Source organism: Lutzomyia longipalpis, chromosome 2, assembly GCF_024334085.1.
Source record: "Lutzomyia longipalpis isolate SR_M1_2022 chromosome 2, ASM2433408v1".
Classification (NCBI taxonomy): Eukaryota; Metazoa; Arthropoda; class Insecta; order Diptera; family Psychodidae; genus Lutzomyia; species Lutzomyia longipalpis.
In genome coordinates, this window is record NC_074708.1 from 18,000,401 (window position 1) to 18,022,579 (window position 22,179).

Genomic DNA, 22,179 nt, shown 5'->3' on the forward strand with positions numbered 1-22,179 from the left:
CTGGAAAATTGAAATGTTTTTGAGGAAAAATATAGAAAAAATAGGGATTTTAATTGATTCCTTCACGTCCTTATGTAAATAAGAAATACTCAATGTTTGCTTGAGCATTGGTTGTCTTAATGTTGTTTTTAAACTTTTAAATAAATTGACTGAAAGTTTCTATTGGTTTAATCCGTTTAATCTTTTCGTTATGATACTTCAAACGATTTTTCTTAGATCGTACAAAAAACAACTTCCGTTGCTTAATTTTGGACGAAAGCTCTTCTTTTTTTGTTTAACCTTTCAAGAAAAAACTAATCAAACTAGTGGTTCACTGTTCCCAATAGCATACCCATACATACCCTATATACTGACCAAAAACATTTTCAGCAGACATCATTTCCTTCTTTTGCAGTACCCTTTCAGATAGGAGCTTTCACATTTTTTTAGAGGTTTGTTCGTTATGCTAGTATGTTTAAAGGGGGTGATTTTAAAAAGTCTCACAAAAAAATTGAAAGCAAGTAGACGATGACAGAGTTAATTACCATAATTAAATATTCCAGAGTTTTAATTTTAAAGGAAAATTCTCTGAATTTCCTCTCCCCTTTTAACAAGTAGGAAAAAAATTTAAATGACAATGGCGCATTAATATTGATGAAACTTTTGTTATTCTATTCTCCAAAATGTTGTTACGTTTCATTGTTACAAAAGCTTCTTTTTTTGTGTGGGTATATTTCATAAAACGCCCTCTTCTATGAACACAATTCGATCTTTCGACCTGCATAGAAGTTGACCATATGGCAAATGATTTTATCTTTCAACCTACACATTTTTCACCCATAAAATAAACCAACATTGTAGATCTTTCTCTGGTGGACCTTGAAATGCATTTTGGATTGTTTTAACATTAACGAAAAAATACTTAAATATTTTTGTGTAGGTAATGTTGTGTAGGAAAATCTCATAAGTATAGTTTATATATAATTCACATTGGATTCATAAATAATAAAAAAGCGTGAGACTGTGAACACAAGGCTAAAATAAATGTTATTATAGCTTGGCTAAATATAAATTTCTCTACACCTACCTACATTATTTAATGGCATCACGAGGACGTGTGGTGTAATTTAAAAAAAACACGTGCTATTTAACTTCAAAAGACGCCTTCTATATTATTTTTATAATTTTTTTATTTGATTCAATTTGATTTTTTTTTCATTCGGTTTAATTACTATAATTTCATTCAATTAAGGACATTTGTCCGGACGTTTTATAGTAGGTATTGATTTTAAATTGAAGTAATCAAGAGAGGTTGAGTTGTGAGCAATAAACTTTTATAAATTTATGAGCTTTCTTAACATTCATTTTTCAATACAAAGTTACACACCCTCTTTTCTGCAAATATTGTGGTGTAAAGTAAACACATAAAATATGTAATAAGATGAGTTGTTGTAATACTTTTCAGGCGCAACTGTGAAGATGATTCGTACCATAGCTTTATCCTCAAATGCATTATACGAATTTTTTTTAAATAAAATATAGGACATAGTTGGTTAGTTAATTAACGTTATGGCTTGATTATTCAATATGTAGGGGAGGATGGGGCTAATAAAGTCACTTAAGGGTTTGGAAAACAGCCTAAAATATCATATTACCTAGTTAGATAGAACCAAATGATCTGAGAAAGAGTTATAGAGCAGTAAATTTCCTTTAAAAAAATGAGCTAAACATTTTTCTTTATCTATTAGGGAAATATGATATTTTGAGCTTTTTCTAAACCCTTTAGTGACTTTTTTTTTTAACCCCGGTCTCCCATACATACCAAAACACTACATCTATATTCTACTTACTAATTTAATTATTTTATTAAAATAGACTACTCACGATCACTGAATTTTTAACACTGGAAAAACTAACGCAATTTTTTTTTCTACGTATGCATTTATTTTTTTTTCAACTGATTGACGTGATCCATTGCTATTCCCTGCTTCTATTTCAGTTTGTCATGTGAGTCTGTGAATGATGAGGCCTCACGTGTTCACATTGCAAAACACAAAACAGAAGAGGGTAAGTAAAAGTTAGTAAAATAATTGATGAAGAGCAAATTGGCGTGGAAAAATGTAATAATTGGAGTTAACTACCCACATGTGTATTTATAATATAATAGGTACCAGTTCTGTGTTAATTATTCCTAGAATTTTTAACTAATTAAAAGTAATTAGTAGGTATTATATAACAAACTACCCCTAAAATATGTAAATAATATTTCTGTCTATTTTTTTAAAGATTAATTGTTGAGAAGCATACTGTAACGTTTTGAGTTCTTACTGTGAGGTTATTCTGAAAGAAATGAAGAATGGAGGCGGATTATCTGAGAAACCATAAAGACCCGGTTCTCTCTACCTTGTTGATGGCTTCATAAGCCTTATGATGGGCCTTTTCCCTGCTCAACTGAACTTTACAACTTAAATTTTTCATAATATTCCTTTTTTTTTTTTTCTAATTTTGATCTTTTCTACAAAGATATTTTTTTATCCTCGTCGCCAAATATGGTAATCTACCGATCAATTGCCACTCTTTACTACTTAATAATCACTATCAATCACTACATTACACTACGGAATTTACACACATCACTCGTAGTAGTCGAATTTCGTTGATATCTATCACTGTCATAACTTGAGACTTGTATTCATTATTTTAAGAAAATTCAAATGCTTTAATGTTTAAACTTCTGAACTCTTATCCTTTCTGCCTGTGACTAAATCGTGCTAACATGAAATGCAGCCCTCTTGATTTTTCTTCGATTTTGTCAATGTGTGCTTGAGAGCTTTAAAGGGGTGTTCGTCATTTTCGTCTTTTTTCGGGAGTGTTCAACTTACACATTCACAAAAGCAGCGAAAGAAATTAGTGAAAGGTAGCATTTTATGGATCTATTCTAAAGTTGTAATATTAGGTCTAATATTAAAAGTATAAAACGTATTTTATAATTTTCAGTAGCTTCGAATACGCCATAATACTTGATTTCTTTGTGTAGTTTCATCCCCCTCAAAATATCTAGAATTTTCCATTGTACGACATTATGTACCTTCTTGTGTACTATATAAAGGAAAGTCGTGATATTTTATTGATTTTATTGATCTACCAATAATATTTTATTTAAGAGTCCTTCGAAGAATTTTAGGGGGGTGTTGTTAATAACGATCGCTTAAAATCACCTCTAAGCTTACCCCTAAACGTTGAAAGGGGTAGCAGAAGATATACAAAAGAGCAAGGTTTGTAACTACTTAAAAAAATATTTAGAAAGCAGACACTCTCAATAAATTCATTTTGTGATCAATAAAAAAAATACTTACCTACTCATATTTATTTAATGATTCATATATAATTTCGTCGAATGCTATGTACATATATACATAAGTTATTGTGAAATCATGTTAATTTCATTATTCGTGAAATACGAAACGCAAAAGTACATAGGCGAGGTGAAAAAAAAGTGGTGTTAATCATGGAACCGTGAACGGTCATAGCGTGTAGATATGTATGTATATATTAAATTACCCATGTTCCGTAGAATGGTAGTTGAAGCGCTAATTGCGTAACTTTATCTAGTCAGCGATTGAGTTAGCGCTGAGTGAGCATCGTGCGACGAGAGTGGTGCTTAAAAAATCGATGGGAGTTTTATTCCTGTTGCTAGGGTAACAGAAATAATATCCCATAACATCTCGGAGCTGGAACGATAAAATCTTCTTTTATGAGCACCTTTTTCGCCATTATACTATGTTGCTTTCCCACCCAGGAAGAGAAATCCATTTTAACGAAAACACAATTTACCCTGGGCCGATGCTTTGGCCTTATCGAGCTTAGTTTGGATTTCATTATGTTTCCCATATATAATGTTGGAGATTAATTTTGAGTGATGTTGCGATCGATCATTCATTCTCATAGCATGGTGGTGTGCTTGAAATTGCGACGGAGAAGAGCCTCTAGTGTGCAATGCTTTTTGAGCCAGTCAGTCCTCTCAACGTGCCTGAGATATAATACTGCACATATGTACCAAAGTGGATTGTATATAGAGCCATAAAAACATTCCCCGGAGCGGAACCTTGCTGTGTATGGCAAGTAGAGCACGTTCATTTCTGTATACGGGCTGGGTTTATAATGGAAATGCTGCGAATGCTTGGTCGAGGCCATTCTCGCATGGCATATAATACGAAAAGGGGAGGCCGCCTAGTCAGGCAACATGCCAGGGCGCACAAGCTATTTCCACAAACATACTTATATTTAGCGTTTTCGGACCCGTTTCGTCGTCTCTATGCTCACCAAATAATAAATTATGCGGGCTCAATAGCAGAGAAAGCGGCATGAAAAAATAAATGATACGTCGTGCGAAGAATTTACATATTTTATACATTGCCACACGATTCCATTCGTGATCTACCTACGGTTACATAATAAATAAATAAATTTCTTATCTTGGATAATGTTGGATAAGGGGATTAAAAGAAATTATTATTTTTCCTTGATATAAAACATTTAGAAATTGTTTATCTAAAGATAAATAATACTAAATTTGGATAATTTAGATAAAGGAATAAAAATTCTAAGTTTTGTATTTGCACGAGTTTTGTATTAATACTTCCCAGTCCTAGATATGTGTTATCCAAGAAAGTATCTAGCTATACGGGATTTAGATAACGAATATATCTATGTACCTAATAATTAATTCTAAAGCTTTATTTAAGTTTTATAACTTTTAATGTCATTACTATAGTGAATAAACTATACTGCAATAATATCCAACAACTATCCTAGTTTTGGATAACATAAAAATTCTACCTATTTACGGAGTTATCGGTTTCTATTAAAATGTGTCTAGCTTTATTTTTTCGACTATTTTTGTACTATCTCAGTTTATCCCAAATATTATACGAAAACACCTTGGATAAACGAGTTTGCAGATGATTGTTATTCACATTTAAAGCATTCCATGAATTTCAATGAAAGACCAAACGTTGTTTAAATTAGTTTCAGGGTGCAAATACCATTGTTAGGATAAACCACACGAAACATCCACTCTGCTGTGTGCTGTGTGACCCTCATCTACCACACGAACCACACAAAATCGTTTTCATGCCTGAACATGACTCAGCCCATGTATATAATGTACATAATAAAGTGCGGTATATAAGATGGAAGTTTCACAATATAGAAAGTTTTTTGCAGAATGGGAAAAGAGGCATTGTTATATAGATTTGCAAACCATGCTGAGAAATATTAAATCTTCCGAGCGTGTGTGCCAAAAGCTATTGTATATAATTGTAGAACATATCAGATTAAGCTAGCGCCCAGAGATGGTCGTTGGACCACATAAATCCCTTTTGGATGCTTTTCTTTTTCTTTGTTCTGAGAAACCACTTCAAGTTCAGGAAACCCTTCGTTATTGCGTCGTTTCTTTTGAATTTCGCTTGGTTTCCATCATCCATCCCATCTAACCATTGTTTGCAGCTGAACATTGTGCGCAGTAGAGTGAGATAGAAATTTCTGCTGACGTGGGAACACAGCGGTGTGCTAAAGAGGAAATGCCATTATATTACTTAGGCAGAAACAGCTCTTAGCTCATAATAATTTACAAAATGAGGTTCGTGTTGGAAAATTGTTGGTTACTTGTGGTTGTTGCTAGAATAGGAAATGTGGGAAATGTGAATACCAATATGCTATGAATTTCTTGGCTCCATTGGGTGTTGCTATTGGTGTAATATTAAACTAAACCGATACTTTCAACAGCAATATGTAATTTGATACATTGTTGTGCTTCTTCTTCAGATTGATATACACCTCAAAGGTTTGTCTTTTTTATTTGTTTTTTTTTTTAATTTAATTTTAGCTCATGAATTTATCAAATATTTCTTAAGCCCTCAACTGATCTGAAACCTAAGTTGCAACGGTACCTATATCTTTTTCTAGATTTTTTATGCATTTGGAGATATCAGTTTTAGGTTTATGTTAGGACTTAACAAACGGACTAAATATATATTTTTATAATCTACTATTGAAATTAATGGAAACGAAAGTCAAATCTTTTACAAAAAATTTACAATTATTGGAATAATTTAGAATTTATAGATTTCTATTTTGGCTTTGCTTTTGCATGTTAGGTACAATAGGTATGTAATAACATATTGGGATTTTCGATTAGTTTAAAATTTAGGAAATTTTCTTTTGTTATTTTAGCAATTAATTATTTTAATAATTTATGACTTCCAGTGTTTGCCTGTGCAAAACTACTGTTTCCTCAAGGAAAAAGTAGCAATTTAGCCAAATATTTTTTTATAGAAAAATTTTACAAACACAAAACTTTTTATTGCAACAATTTATTTAGAATTTTTTTTAGAATTCAAAACTGAATGGTTTTCTATGCCAATAAGTAGCTTCCAAATAATCAAACTTCATTTAATTTTGTAAAATGGCAAAGAGAATCTTTCTGTGCATGTGACCTCTTCTATGAACTATGTAACCTATTGGTCATGGTTTCAATGGTTGCCAGAAAGAGGGATAGGATGTTGGATAGAGAAAAGGTAGGGGTTGAAAAAGGTTGTTCATGGGGGATGAAGTACGATTAGTAAGCCCCTCTGTATCATCACTATCTTCCAGCAGGTCGACTATACCCCGAAGAATATAATCCTGATTGGCATCACTGGGAAAACCATCGTCACATCTCACCTCTCGTTTCGTTCTATCCACCCTTCGGGTAGTCATAGTCTGAGCTATGCTGCTGAGTATGATGTCCTTACGGAGTTTCTTGTGCTCATGCAACTTCTTTGTATCGATTTTTCGGGGTGAACACTTCAAAACGGATGAGTAGAGTTTCTTCTTTTTTGCCCAACTCACATCGTCCTTTCGAGCTGAACTGTCATTTAATTTCCTGCTGTTCTTCCCCAGAAAATCATGTCCTTTTTTGCTCAATGTTGAACATTTTGTATCATCATTCTTCTTTGGATTTATCCTATTTTTTTTATCTGGAATATATTTTGTATCATATAAAATAATATGAGGAAGAAAAAAACAAGTTTGTGATCTTACCCGAAAATAGCGAGAATGTTGCGTCTAAAATTGGGATTCGTGGATTAAATATTGATGGTTTGAGCTCAAGTTCTGGGAAGAAGCAATTTAGTGCCCCTAGTAAGTCGCCTCTTGCTAAAATCCTAATCCCACTTATTCGGTCTCCGGAGCTAAATTTTCATATCAAGACAAAAAAATATATACAATAATGAGGATTTAAGACGTTTGAGGGGGAAAAAACAAACAAACTTTCAACCTTTTCTCACATTGCGGCCTTAGTTTGGTTTCGTGTATTTGATTCTTTATGGATGAATTGAGAATAATCTTGGTATGGCTCCTTCGCATGGCATCATTTTGGCATCCTGTAGATTTATATCTCTTCCTATTACCAACTCCATCCACATGCGCACCCCTTGAGCCTTCATCCGAATACCTACCACAGCTGGATCTTCTATCAATTCTCGCCGTTTCTCCATTTATTCCACCCTCTTGGCATCTTTCTTCCTTCACCATAAGACCTCTGTCTCTGGCCTGAGTATTCTTACGGAAAGTTTGATCTCTCGTGCAGATTGCGCTGTCTTCGTGGCTTTAAAGTGGAATTGAAAGGCATGAGAGAGAGATGGGATTAACGACAAGAAATTCCATGACAGCACTTCAAGCTCTTTTACTTACTTCTTTCTCCTCAAGTCATTCCCACTCATTTTTCTTCGGCGTTCTTAATACACGAAGACTTTCTTTACAAGCTGTAAACTATGTATGTATGTCACTTTTCTCGAAAATTTACAAGTAAAAAGCTTGTTTGAAAGCTCTCTTTTACTCTTCTTTTTGTGCTGAATTTGATATTTGATTTTCAACAATTTCTTTTTTACAAAAGCTCACTAAGTTTAGTTAAAGAAAATATTTAAGCCAAACTAAGAAAACAAAAAGGATATTACGCAGAATATAATAAAGCACAAATAAAGAAAAGATAAATCGCTAAATATAAAAATCAACTTTCAGAAAATTTATGAAACAATAATTTCCTCATTAGTTAGTTAAAGAATAACAATAAATTTAGGGAATAAATCAGTAAATTTATAAGCTTTATAGTTTCAAATAAACTTTTGCTCTCTGCGTCTGATATTGAACAGAATATTGCTATTTTGAGCACAATCAAAGTAAAAAATTAGTCTCTTCTTTTTAAGAAACCCATTTGTCTGATTTAAATGTGAATGGTATATTGAATATTTAATCAAATTAAAAATAAAATAAAACTAATTAAAAATATCCTGCAATGTAGTCTATTTTTAAGATAAACATACAACTACACTTACTTTAGTGCTGACCTTAGAAATAATTTATTTATTACATAATATCCCTTCCCACCACACCACTATGAACGCGATGTGCGTTTATTTTATCTTTTGAGGTTTTCCTTGAGGTCATGCGGGAATAGCAATCTTCATTAAATCTGACCTGAAGCATAAAAATAAAATAATTCCGAAGGTCTTGCACACAAGATATAATAAAAATTCTCTTTGTTTTCGGATACAAAGTATAAAAAATGAAAAGATAAATATATATATACTGCAAAGATAAAAATTAAATATAGCATGGATGGAACAGTATAAAGCGAAAGAACGGTAAGTAAAACTTACGGGCTGTGATTCTTTCTTTGTCAGTGAAATGTAAAATTGACTGAAAATTGAGGATGGGCAAATTTTGAGGAAGGCTTTCTCGCGCACCGAATCACAGCCAACGCGCAGATATTTTGTGAAAAGCCTTAATCGTGGGCGTTGGCTGTGATTCGGTACGCGAGAAAGCCTTCCTCAAAATTTGCCCATCCTCAATTTTCAGTCAATTTTACATTTCACTGACAAAGAAAGAATCACAGCCCGTAAGTTTTACTTACCGTTCTTTCGCTTTATACTGTTCCATCCATGCTATATTTAATTTTTATCTTTGCAGTATATATATATTTATCTTTTCATTTTAATATGTATATATAATGTATATATCTATGCATTTATATATATTTTACTTTACTTTTATATGTGTATATATAAAACGCCCCGCTTCGCGGGGCATTGGTTTTATGCAACTCAAGATATAACATGTTAACTTTAAAACTCAATATCTCCGGAACGGCGACATAGATTTTCTTCATTTTTGGCATGATGAAAGATATTATAGCCAACTATAACATACCAAAATTTGAAGCAATTCTATAAAGCGGTGCTCGAGATATTCATCGAAAACTCATTGAAAATTTTGTTTTCGATTTTAGCGCCACTTGCGGTCATTTTTTGAACTTGCGATGTTCCGAGCAGTTATAGGGCTCGTTAATATCTTTCATTTGAGCCTGAGTTGATCAAAATCGGTCAAGCCGTTCTCGAGTTATGGCCGATTTTCGATGAAAAATTGTGGCGGCCATATTGGCTAAACGGCTTGGCCGATTTTCGAAAATGAGGTATCGTTGGAAAGGTCTTGATGGTCCCTACAACATATCAAAATTTCAGATTTTTAGCTATAATAGGGCCTGAGATATAGCGAAAACAAAATTTGAGGGTTATTCAAAATGGCGGACGGGGGGGTGGGGGGGTGGATTTGACCTCATAATCGGATGTCTTCCAGTCGATATATGAACTTTGCCGTTGACCGCAAGTCTCTATCTACTACCGTTCTCTTGTAATTTACGAAAGGTTCCGGCCGGACGGCCGGACGGACGGACGGACGGAAAGATTTTTGGCGCATACGTTTTTTGGAATGTGGGGACCCTAATTCGTGCTTATCCCAAGTTTGAGCCCGATCTGACGACTTTGCATTTTAGAGTGTACACAGAAGCTGTGCTTCTTTGAAGAAAGAATCACAGCTAAAACGTCATTATGTCTGAATAAATACCAACCATTAAAAACGGTAAGTAAAACTTACAGGCTGTGATTCTTTCTTTGTCAGTGAAATGTGAAGATGGCTGAAAATTGAGGATAGGCAAATTTTGAGGAGAGACTTACTCGTGAGCTGAATCACAGCCAACGCCCGCCACGATTAAGGCTTTCTTCAAAATTTCTGCGCGTTGGCTGTGATTCGGCTCGCGAGTAAGTCTCTCCTCAAAATTTGCCTATCCTCAATTTTCAGCCATCTTCACATTTCACTGACAAAGAAAGAATCACAGCCTGTAAGTTTTACTTACCGTTCTTTCGCTTTATACTGTTCCATCCATGCTATATTTAATTTTTTCATTTTTATATGTATATATAATGTATATATCTATGCATTTATATATGTTTCACTTTACTTTTATATGTGTATATATAAAACGCCCCGCTTCGCGGGGCGTTGGGCTTCTGTAACTCAAGAAATGACATGTTAACTTTAAAAGGCGATATCTCCGGAACGGCTACATAGATTTTCTTCATTTTTGGCATGATGAAAGATATTATAGTCAACTATAACATATCAAAATATGAAGCAAATCTATAAAGCGGTGCTCGAGATATTCATCGAAAACTCATCGAAAATTTTGTTTTTGATTTTAACGCCCCTTGCGGTCACTTTAGAAACTTCCGATGTTCTAGAGAGTTGTAGGGCTTGTTGAGAGCTTTCATTTGAGTCTGAGTTGATCAAGATCGGTCAAGCCATTCTCGAGTTATAGCCGGTTTTCGATGAAAATTTGTGACGGCCATATTGGCTAAACGGCTTGACCGATTTTCTAAAATGAGGTATCGTTGGAAAGGTCTTGATGGCCCCTACAACATATCAAAATTTCAGACCTCTACCTATTATAGGGGCTGAGATATAGCGAAAACAAAATTTTGAGGTTATTCAAAATGGCGGACGAGGGGGTGGGGGGTTGGATTTGACTTCATAATCGGATGTCTTCCACCCGATATATGAACTTTGCCGTTGACCGCAAGTCTCTATCTATTACCGTTCTCTTACAATTTAGCGAAAGGTTCCGGCCGGACGGACGGCCGGCCGGCCGGACGGACGGAAAGATTTTGGGCGCCACCGTTTTTTGGAATGTGGGGACCCTAATTCGTGCTCATCCCAAGTTTGAGCCCGATCTGACGACTTTGCATTTTTGAGTGTACACAGAAGCTGTGCTTCTTTGAAGAAAGAATCACAGCTAAAAATGTGGGTACAATGCATTAGATTGGAATATCGAGGTATTATGAGGGCTAATAATACTGGCTATCGGAAATCACCCCTATAAGGCCTCCAGGCATACTGAAACATGTTTTATGATAATTCCTTGAGCTAAATGAGTACAGTAGGGTCATAAATTTGAGAAAAAAGTTGTAAATGTAATATATTAGTAAAAACTTTAAAGACTAGAATAAAGTCAATCATAACGCGTCCAGTTATAAGAGTTGGTGTCCCACAACGTGTAGAAGTTTGTTTATGCGTTGTAATACTATTTGTGAGCAGAATTAGTAGAAAATTTAATTTTTTTGTAAAATTCGGCAATTTGATGGATAAAAATGGTCATATCTCTGGTTCTATAAGACCTACAGAAATTTCTTGACTAGTTTTGGAAAGATATTGAAATAAGCTATAATCTGATATATATTTCGATACATTTCAAGGTCATCTCCAGAACACAAAATGGCGGATTTTTATTCTACCAAAACAGTTTTTTGCACTTTTTGTCCTCAATGAATGGTTCTAGAGGTTTCTGATGTTCTAGAAAGTTGTAGAGAATTGCAAAACCATTAATTTGATACTAAGATGAGCAAAATCGGTCAAGCAGTGCAGGAGATATGGCTCTTAGAACTTTTCAAATTCAAGAATTTTTCAAATGGCCATATCTTCTAAACGGCGACATAGAATTTCTTCATTTTCGGACTGGTGAAAGATATTGACTCAGGCTACAACATATCAAAATTTAAAAGAAATCGATGATGGGGATTCGGAGATATTGCCCCTTAAAGTTAGGCAATTTTTGTTTTTGTTTTTAGCGCCTCTTGCGGTTGTTTTTGAAACTTGAAATGTTCTAGACAGTTGTAGGGCTTCGCAATACCTTTCATTTGATACCAAGATGGTCAAAATCGGTCAAGCCGTTCTCGAGATATATCGAAAAAACACTTTTTGCTTTAGGCCGCCATATTTGCTAAACCGCTTGACCGATTTTCATGTATGGATTATCGATGAAAACGTCTCACTGAGCTCTACAACATACTAAAATTTCAGACCTCTAGCTATAAGGGAAGTGGTTGATAGTAGTTCAAAATGGCGGACGGCGGCCATCTTGGATTTCAAAAATGCGAAAAAATGAAATTTTACACCCACATTTCTATAGAAAACTTCAAACCGGAAGTCTCTATCTGTTACCGTTCTCGAGCTATAAGGGAAAGTTTGGGCGACCGGCCGGCCGGCCGGCAGGCCGGCCGGATCAAAAATTTTCCACCACCATTTTTGGAATGTGGGTTGTCTGAAACGTGCTCATACCAAGTTTGAGCCCGATCTGAGGTGGTCGGTTTTTCCGACGATTACAATACTTGGTGTTGGCCACGAAGTGGAACACCAACTAATAATGAAAGTTTTCTAGGAATTTTAGTTTTGGAAAAAATCTTTGTAAATATGTTTTAATGCGAAAAGAATTTCGGAGAAGAGAAATTTGGATATAATTTTAATCAAAAAAATTAATGGCAGAAACAAGAAAAACTTATTCATAATTAGAAAAACGTTTGAAGAAAATAGTATTTTACCCCAATTTTAGTGGTTGATGAATAAATTTATTTAGTGGTGGAATAAATAGAAATTCCTATCTTAGATTAACTTGATGAATTATGATAGAATGTGGTAGAGAATGTGATGGATAGTTGGTTTGACGTAGTTACGAACATCATTAAAACTAAATGACTTTCCCCATATTAGTCGCCGTTTAGAAGATATAATCATTTGAAAAGTTCTAAGAGCTATATCTCTTGAACCGCTTGACCGATTTTGATCATCTTAGTATCAAATTAAAGGTTTTGCAAAACTCTACAACTTTCTAGAACATCATAAACTTCTAAAATGATTCTTTCAAGACAAAAAATGCCAAAAAATGTTTTTGTAAAACAAAAAGTCGCCATTTTGTATTCTGGAGGTGACCTTGAAAATTATTGAAATTTATCTCAATTTATAGCCTGTTTTAATACCTTTCCAAAACTAGTCAAGAAATTTCTGTAGGTCTTATAGAACTAGAGATATGACCATTTTTATCCATCAAATTGACGAATTTCACAAAAAAATCAATTTTGTCCACTAATTCTGCTCACAAATAGTATTACAACGCATAATAAAACTTCTACACGTTGTGGAACACCAACTCTTATAACTGGACGCGTTATGATTGACTTTTCGTTGATTATCACCCCTAAAGACATAAATCAGGGTAATCAAAACAATCTCCTAATACTCGTATTAAATTGTTAGAATGTTAAAAATCCTCAAAATATATTGAATACATTAGCATACATTTGTAGCTAGATAACGAATGAAAAACTTCTTTAATTTCTTTCTATTCATCCTTGTATACCAATTTATTTTCTTTAATTATATCACTTATTTTGAAGAATTAATCATTTTGAATTCAATTTATAAATATATAGAAACTCCTCTTGGTAGGTATATAGCAGCGTAAGCATAGTACATAAGCACATCGAACAGATTTCGGTTCCCATCCTTAATCCGGGCTTTATTTTAATGAAGATGAATAATTTTAGGGGTTCCTTTTTCTTTGCACATAAAAAGGGACAATCCGCGCAGATACTGAGGCTCAAGCATCCCCTAAAGGGATTTTCAGAGGTAGTGAAGAGATAATTCTGAAAGAAACAAAGCTAAAATCGATTTTTTAGTACACAGGAAAGATGTGGAAGTTACGGATTGTAAATGAAATACGACACAAAAAGTAATATGATGATTCAGGAAATTTTATTAACAGATCTTATGACACCTAGCGTTCTTTGAAATTCATGCGCTCTAAGGTTTCTTTTTTTACGATCACTTTCAGAGATAACTGAAAGTTTGTTGCTCTTGTGACTGACATTTCCTTATACGAAAACCTTTTTTTGATATTTTCATTATTAAAATAAATTAATTTAGAAAGGATCTGAAAAGATTTTCTGATTCATTAAAAAGGTCTTGAACAGAGAAATAAATCCTTATAATTACTTATCAAATATTGTCTTAAGGATATTTTTAACGCCAGAGTTAGAAACCAGAAAAAATCGTAATTATAAGAAAAACGTCATTTGAGAACACAGAAAAACAGATTCGTCAGCAAGAGGTTAATTTAACGCTGATGTGATTTATCATTAAACTCATTCATTTCGTTCATTGATTAATTTATTATCTTAGTGACTCCATTGCTAATTAGTAATAGAGACGTTCATGCTAGCACTGAAAATCTAATTAAGATCTTACTTTAAAATGTGTATTTTTTAAACTTTAGTTTTGCTCTAATACTCTATAAGAAAGCTTTTCTATAAAATCTATTTATTACATTTTTATGGGTCTGATGAAAAGGGTGATTATTCTCGAAATTCATAAAAAATCAAATATTGGGCCTTATTCAGCGACCAAGAAACCCTTGAAATTCGCTTGAAATCTTGAAATTTCAGTACAAAATTTAAAGATTTCAAGGGTTTCTTGGTCGCTGAATTAAGCCCATTAAGACTGAAATATCAATATGTGTTTTAATTCAAACAGCGATCCAAGTTTTTCTCCTTGTTTCATCATTTTCTTTGTAAAAACTAAATCTCAGGTGATTTGTTAATTAAAATTGAATATTCAAGCATTTCTATTTCTTTCAAAATGGATGCAGAAGATTTCTCATAGCTAAAGATTTTTTAATCGTATAAAATATACAGGAAATCCCTTTTATATAGGTTTAGGTAAATTGAGACTAATAAGTACAGGAACTTTTCTAGAGCTTTTAAGGAATTTGACCGTTATTGCAAGACTGAATTCGAAAATATTTAATTTTCAATTCGTTTGTTTTTAGCTCTTTGCTAAAAAAGCTTAGTCTAGTATTGCTACTTTATAAACCATTGGATTTTATTAGTAGTCTACAATTTATTACAGTAGTTCAACAATTATTTTCCATTCAATTAAAAAAAATTGTTTTCTTTTAAATACCAAGGCAGTAAAATTTTTCAGATTTCGTGGTACATACTTGATTAAGTGAAATCAAAAAAAAATTATTTAAAATACATATATAAAAAATTTAAATTTTAAAACGGGGATATTTGCAAATTTAATTAATGAAATAAGAAAAATCACTGAAATATTGTAAGAGCTAGGAAAATCTTAATCAACCTTTATCCTATAATTTTCGCTGTAAAGAAAATATTTAGATTAAATTATATAAATGAGCAGAAATGGATAAAAAGCTTTCAGTATGTAAGCAATAGGCAAAATCTCTCTCACACTATCATTCTCGTGTTGTTTCACAGATTGTGCTGTTCATTGAATTTTGGTTTCTGTTTGAGATTACATTTTCCGTGTACACTCCATCTGAGAGCTGATAGTTAAAAAAAATCCCCTGGTTGGGTGAACATTGACATTTCCTGTGGATGCAATGCGAGTAAAGTGATGTGAGACGTTGTGTTAAAAATGTTTGGAAATATCCGCAAAAAGCTTAATTCTGTGATCCAGGAGGGGCTCAACATCTCCGAAAATATCTCCAGTCATTACATCAAACCATCCAGCCCCAAAAGTCCACAATCACCTGTCTCACCAGGAGCTACGAGTAATACCGGAGTGCCTTCTAGTTTCCCACAGTCCGTGCCTCCCTTCATAAATCTCTACGCCGGATGTGATCTACTGGCCATCAATGAGCGTCAGTGGACAGAGATTCGGGATCTGAATGAGCTGAATGCCAAAAAGGCGGCAGATGTTGATGCCACGATCTTGGATATTCGAGACAGGACGGAACGCACTCTGACCACAATCCAGGATGTCAATGTAACTCTGGCAGCTCTGCCAGTTGTCGTGACGACGCTTAATGGATGCGTGGATGTGATCAAGGATGTTGGGGCTAAGTGTGAGACACTTGAGAAGAAGCTAATGGAGTTGGAGGATTTACTGGAGGTGCTGGAGCTGCAGGAAAAGCAACTTGATCATCGCTTTGAGATGGCAATGTATAAAGAGAAGAAACTTGGTGAGAAGATTTCTTTTTTTAATTTTTTATCAGAGTCTTGCTTTAAAATTTTCTTCAGATTAAGAGAAAATTCTTCTAAGGACTTTTTATGTATAATTTCTTTAAAGAGCTTCATGGTTTTTTTGTTCCTTTTCTTTACCTTTACAGCTGCCTTGGAGAAGGTTCGAGAGGAATTGGCAAAAAAGCATGCAGATAGCGTGATGAAGCACGAGCTGAAGATGCGAAAAGTTCAACAAGAACGTCAGAGTGTCTTTCAAGATGCATTCCAGGATGATATGAAATTCTACAAAGAGCAGGGCACCATTCCAAGTGAGTTTCCCTTTGTAATCATTGAAATACACTACTCAACGAAAGTTTTTGAACAAAGGAAATCTTTTTATTTATAAAAATGTTATAAAGCTACTGATATTTTTTTTTAATTCTGAGGTTGATGAGTAATTCTTAAGCATAAAACAAACTCAGTTTTGCCCAAAAATATGTTAAATTTGTGCAATTTCAAAATTATTGTCAATTCTCAAGCGATATTTGTAAAATTTGGATAGATGTTGAAACTTTTTTTTTTCACAAAATCATTAAATTTATAATAAAATGAAAAGCTTTTGTGCTTTTTTATGGTCTTCAAATAAACAGCGCAAAATTGTCAAAGGTATTAAATTCCTCTTGATCGAAAACTTTTCGTGAGTAGTGTTGATAAGTTCCACCACAGAAGACTCTTCAATTATTGAAAATCCACTACTTAATAATTTTCTGCAGAAGTTGAGACGAGAGTGGGTGAGAGAAAACTTTCATTGGAAGAAGTAGAATTGGATGATACGGACACAAAAGACGCCTTGGATGAGTTCCTAAATAATTGACAAAGTCAATTTATGCAAAACTTCTCCAATGTGCCATGTCCGAGACTTCTTTTTGCTGTGAGCCAAGGACGAGACTGCCGAAATTGTTGTTTGTTGCTGAAAGCTTCGGTGTCTTGTTGAAATTTTTCGAAAGCTCCCTGTATTACAAATTAAAAAAAAAGAAAATCTGTATTATCAAAGAGAAAATGTTTTTAAATATCGATTTATTTCTTCAATAACATCTTTGGTGTCACAACAAGGATTTCGTGGTTTCGTTTTCTGCATGGTCACACTCCCAAATCTTTTCTTTTAATTTCTCAAATTTTTCTCTCTACAATCACTTTTCACCTAAAGAAATTCAATGATGACAGAAATATGAGAATTCGACAACTTTTTTCATATTTTTTCTTACATTTTGATAAAACAGACGATAAATACTTGTTTTAGTTTAGCTTCTATTTTTTTTATACTTGCTGTCCTCAAAAAAACTCTTCAACACCGAAATCTCTCATCTAGCCGGATTAGAGGATTTTTTTTATATACATTTTATTGACGATTTTTTCCATTTTCTTTGAATAACATTTAACATATAAACAGATTTACGGCCAGCTCCTTTTATTTCGGAAAGTATGCTCAATTTGTGGAGTTTTCCTTTCTCCCTACCGCGTCCTTATATACTTTCTAATACACCTTTTTTATAATCTCAAATTCAATCACTTGTCGATGCTGTCTAACTCCATAAAAGTGATATGGCGGTTTAACGATCATTCACTTGAATTAAAATAGAATTTTTTGAAAGCTTGTTGTTGAATATTCTTTTCAATCATAAGGATAAGTTTTTTTTTCTATCATTTCACTGTCTTGTTACAAATTTATCATTTATTCATTTTTTTTCGTAAATTAGGCACACAATTCTCATGTTTTTATATCTCTTAAAATTCTTCTCTTTTATACAAACACTAAATATCTTTAAAGGGATTTCTCAATTCTGTCTCATTTCATTACAATTTTATGGTTCATTTTGGGAAGAAGTTTTTTTCTATTAAAAGGTGTTGTTTTTGTAAAGAAGATTGAGAGATATGGGGACATTCCGTGCATAACCATAAATTATTAATCTAATCAAATTGTGAAATGGATATCCTTTTTCTTTGATTTAAAATTTATTAAAAAATTGTTTTTAAAAATTATTTTAAAGCTTCCATTCCTGAAAATATTTGGAAAATATCAAAAATTAAAAATGTTTCTATTCACCCCATTTTAAAAATATCTGAAATATTCTCAAAATTGTTAAATAAATCTTTTTTTCTTTATAATCTGAATATTGATATAATTTTATTTTCAAGAAAATATCCTGGTGTATTCATTTATCTTTTCTACAAACTCATGATTAACACGACAAAATATCCTTGCAGAGAGTTTATTTGTTTTAAGGAACAGTGGAGCCTTTTACTTGTCTTTTAAAGAAATTTTTTTCCATTCAAATCAAAGTGAAGAGACGCTTGAAGATTTTTCTTTCACACTTTATTCTCTTTTTTGTGGATTTTTTTTTACTTAAGAAATGAAAAGTCGACGAATGGTCTTTTACTTGAGTTGTCTTATCGTTAATATACGCGAAAATTAATCTAAAATCACAATTAACAGTCTGCAATGGCGAAAATGATGTGGAAGGACAATAAGGAAATTTATTGTTTGAACGTAAAGAGCCCTGTGGGGTCCCATTCGTCCTTTTCCGGTGGTCCAAACATTTCATCAAAGTAGTCCTCCATGGTCTTGTACACGTGATACAGAACACCCATTAAATCGTGATCTTCATCCGTGTAGATCTGCCAGATAATGAGTTTGAATTATCATTAATGAAACAAACTTAATACAATCTTAGTTGGGAGGACTTACTTGATGTCTGTAGGAAATTCCCTGCTCAATGAGTTCTCTGGCAAAAATGAGCGAATGTTGTTGGTGGACCAGAGTATCAGCGGTGCCGTGAATAAGGAGGAAATTCCTGGATTCCATATGTTGGACACGAGACATCAAATCAGACTCCTGCAGAGCTCTAAGATAGTTTTCGTTCTGCGGAAGGTACCTTTCCGTAAAGAATGAATCTATTGCGGATAAAAATGTAGTAATTAGAAAGCTATTAAATAGTTTACAAAGTTCCATTTAGAACTTACTATGATATGCAAATGAAACAATGGGATTAACAGCAACTGAGCACTGTAGGACACGCTGTGTATCCTCTAGGAGAGCACTTGCTGATGCATATCCACCATAGCCCCATCCGTAGGAACAAATCTTGCGTCTATCGATGAAGGGGAATGTATCTCGGATGTACATGAGTACCGCTAGTTGATCATCAATTTCGCGATCGCCAAGGTAGCCAATAATGTCAGAACGCAACCTCTCCCCACGAAAGCCACTGCCTCTTCCATCAATCTGAGCTACAATCATCTGAAGCTTGCTAGCAAGGTACCAATTCCAATCCACACTGAACTTGTCTGAGACCAATTGACTACCAGGAGCTGCGTCTATTTGGAGGATCAGCGGAAAGGCCACCTCTTCGCCATCTCGCATTCCGGGTGGAATGAAGAGACGCACCTGAGCTATGGACCCATCCTTCATTTCAACACTCAATGTTCGTATTTGTGGCAGAGCTAACTCATCAAGGCGCTCCCGTAGTTCAGCTCCATCATGCAGAATGACAACTTTAAGATTTGACCGGATGTCTACAACATAGACTGAAGGGGAATCCGGTCCTAGGCATTCCTAGAAATTCAAACTTAAGTTAGTTTGTCTGCAAATCCCAAAAAAATTAAATTTAAAAGATCTTCTCACCTGAACATAATACGAGTAGTCCTTGCTAAGGTAGATCTTGTTGTATAGGCAATTGTTGGGTACATAGAAGGTATCTTCATCAGTCGTATTATTGGTAGAAGCCATGCTTAGGACATCGGGATGGAATGTAGCGCGTGTGTTGATGCACGTTAAGCAAAGCGGAAGCGATGTCGTCACGTAGACTCGGTTGGAACGTTGTGTAAAGTTCAACTTAAGATCTATACGGTAGAGATGCCTCTGGCTGGGTGAGTGCTCTGGAGCTGCCATGAAGTAGACCAACTCACGTTGTTCATCCCAACCCAGAATCTCAGTTACCTCAAATTGTCCCATTGTCAGTGGGATGGTCCTTGCATCGGCCGTTGAGACAAAGACTACGTGTCGGAAGTGCCCGTGTTCACCATCACGCACGGGCAGGCGTTTCAGGAGGTATCCCCCCGTTTCGAATTCGTACTTTGAATTAATCGTCGATTCCGTTGCGTTTGTCACCGACACTTGAGTCGTTGTCTGTGGCGCAGTAGTTGAACCTGGACTTTCGGATGATTTGAATTGCATTTGACTACGCGAGAAGATTGGTCGATCAGTTAGGAGTACAGTGATATTTTCCGTACTGAACTCCGTAAAGATTTCTCGGCACACAAAGTTAGGTGCACGACATAGGACAGTCATGGCGTAGGTTTGCTGACGATTGGTGAATGTGATGGAGAGATCCGTTGCAGATGCCCACATCATTGCACCAACGTAGCTTGTATTAGCCGCAATACTGCTTGGCAGGCGGACAGGTTGTGGAAAGATGAATTTGAGCACTGATAGATTCACAACATAAACCGTCACGACTGGGTTCGGTGTATTAGCTTTCGGGTAGCGGATAGAACGCACTTCCGGGTAACGAAAGCCTTCACCAACGTACGTGTAGCTGTTGAATTTAACGTAATATAAGAATATTGAACATAAATTTTATGTAAGAAAAAAGGTTTCTAGGACATACCGGTACTCCTTTACTTCTGTATCATTGAAGGACAGATACGAGAGGTAGAGTCCATCCGGTGAGAAAGCAACAGTGTCGCTTTTTAGTTCTGAAACATTGGAGTACATCCAATTTGGAACACCATTGTAGATGATTCCTTTCTTGCCTGTAAAAGAAATGGAAATTATCTTACTCCGAAAAAAAAGGTTTGTAGCGATGTTTGTCAAAGTTTGTTAAAGGATATTAATTTGGAGGTAAATAAATATAAAATTTAACAATCATGTTTATTATTTGGAGGCTCCAAAAAACCCAATCACACACAACTGCGAACAAAAAACTCGGGCGATATTAAAAAAAGCCTTTTTAAATAATAATAATAATTATTATTTAGAGATTATTGGTTGTAAAATGTTTGTAAATTGAAGAAGAAATACAAATAAGTACAATCTTTAACAAACATTTTACAAATTTTGGCAAACAAATTTTAATAAATTTGGAAGAACAAACTTTTTACATACTAGGACAAATATGTTTGTATGCTGGTTTGTTTATAAAATCAAACATTAACAAAAATTTTTGATAAAGTTTGATATTTTGTTGCATTAACAAGTTTAAACAAACAATTTTGAAAAAGTTTGTTGAAGATTTGTTATTTTTGTACGTTTACCAGAAGCATTATTTTCAATTGTGCAGGTGATTAAAATGGACGCGATAGTGAAAAATAAAAAGAAACAAAGAAAATAGTGTATTTCTCGGCAGGATGGAGTACGATTTCATTGAGGAATATGTGGAGGATCCCCAGCTGTATACTCTGTGTATACAGTTTAGGGTGCCTGAAGCATATAATCCACTGAAAGGTATTTTTTTTTTAAAATATAACCTTAATGTATGGCATCAACCTTGGACTGAACATTATTTTTTTTAATTTTATCTTCAGATAATGGACTAACAATACAACTTTTGGAGAAACTCCATGACGCTGACTACAACATGATTTTCTCCCACGCAGCCACCAGGCTGCAATTCCGCAGTGAATGGGAAAATTATCAGGCAGCGCGTATACAGGCATATCATAAATCGACGCTCCCGAAGATTATGAACCATACTCCTGTGTTAAAAGATAGGAATATGGTTCATAATCTTCGGGCACATCGAAATATAGAAAATGAAAAATTCGAAATTTGTAAAACCTACTTCTGTAGTAAAAGAAAATGTTTAACCTTGTGAATAAATTTTGATAATTTTTTATTTAAAACGATGTCTCTTATTTTAAATTAAATAAACATAAGCTTGTAATTGTTTGCTAAGGTTTGTAAGGAGAGTCATGCGAATTTTCATACAAATCTTAACAAACAATAACAAACTTCTACTAGCTTGGATTTTCT

At 34.2% G+C, this 22,179-nt stretch overlaps 3 protein-coding genes across 7 annotated transcripts in view; 1 reads left to right on the forward strand and 2 right to left on the reverse strand.

Moving 5' to 3' along the window:
• The first annotated feature begins 5,658 nt into the window (after positions 1-5,658).
• Positions 5,659-17,208, forward strand: LOC129791093 (dysbindin protein homolog). The gene is made up of 4 exons (XM_055829034.1): positions 5,659-5,824; positions 15,462-16,168; positions 16,316-16,477; positions 16,922-17,208. Exons 2-4 carry the CDS (start codon positions 15,622-15,624, stop codon positions 17,020-17,022), a joined length of 810 nt encoding a protein of 269 aa, XP_055685009.1. The 5' UTR covers positions 5,659-5,824; positions 15,462-15,621; the 3' UTR covers positions 17,023-17,208.
• On the reverse strand, positions 6,338-8,374 carry LOC129791091 (uncharacterized). The gene is made up of 4 exons (XM_055829033.1): positions 7,714-8,374; positions 7,298-7,627; positions 7,063-7,211; positions 6,338-6,998 (listed from the first exon to the last, which is right to left on the reverse strand). The coding sequence occupies exons 1-4, from the start codon at positions 7,740-7,742 to the stop codon at positions 6,505-6,507; spliced, it is 1,002 nt and encodes a 333-aa protein (XP_055685008.1). The 5' UTR covers positions 7,743-8,374; the 3' UTR covers positions 6,338-6,504.
• Positions 17,209-17,210: 2 nt separating the features above from the next.
• LOC129791090 (inactive dipeptidyl peptidase 10) overlaps positions 17,211-22,179 on the reverse strand; it is a 109,094-nt gene continuing 104,125 nt past the window's right edge. For all 5 annotated transcript variants that reach the window (XM_055829031.1, XM_055829029.1, XM_055829032.1 and 2 more), the window contains 5 exons: positions 20,816-20,960; positions 19,831-20,743; positions 19,170-19,761; positions 18,895-19,100; positions 17,211-18,824 (listed from right to left, as the gene is read on the reverse strand). In XM_055829031.1, the coding sequence (XP_055685006.1) occupies positions 18,684-18,824; positions 18,895-19,100; positions 19,170-19,761; positions 19,831-20,743; positions 20,816-20,960 (1,997 nt within the window). In that variant the 3' untranslated portion in view covers positions 17,211-18,683. The remainder of the gene's footprint in view (positions 18,825-18,894; positions 19,101-19,169; positions 19,762-19,830; positions 20,744-20,815; positions 20,961-22,179) is intronic.

Excerpts from the sequence above, each read along its gene's own strand:
- LOC129791091 (XM_055829033.1), bottom strand. The coding sequence starts at position 7,742 with ATGAGTGGGAATGACTTGAGGAGAAAGAA. Across the intron at positions 7,628-7,713 it reads AATGACTTGAGGAGAAAGAA|CCACGAAGACAGCGCAATCT; the intron begins GTAAGTAAAAGA and ends TCCACTTTAAAG. Across the intron at positions 7,212-7,297 it reads AGGCCGCAATGTGAGAAAAG|CTCCGGAGACCGAATAAGTG; the intron begins GTTGAAAGTTTG and ends ATGAAAATTTAG.
- LOC129791093 (XM_055829034.1), top strand. The coding sequence starts at position 15,622 with ATGTTTGGAAATATCCGCAAAAAGCTTAATTCTGTGATCCAGGAGGGG. Across the intron at positions 16,169-16,315 it reads GTATAAAGAGAAGAAACTTG|CTGCCTTGGAGAAGGTTCGA; the intron begins GTGAGAAGATTT and ends TTACCTTTACAG. Across the intron at positions 16,478-16,921 it reads AGAGCAGGGCACCATTCCAA|AAGTTGAGACGAGAGTGGGT; the intron begins GTGAGTTTCCCT and ends AATTTTCTGCAG.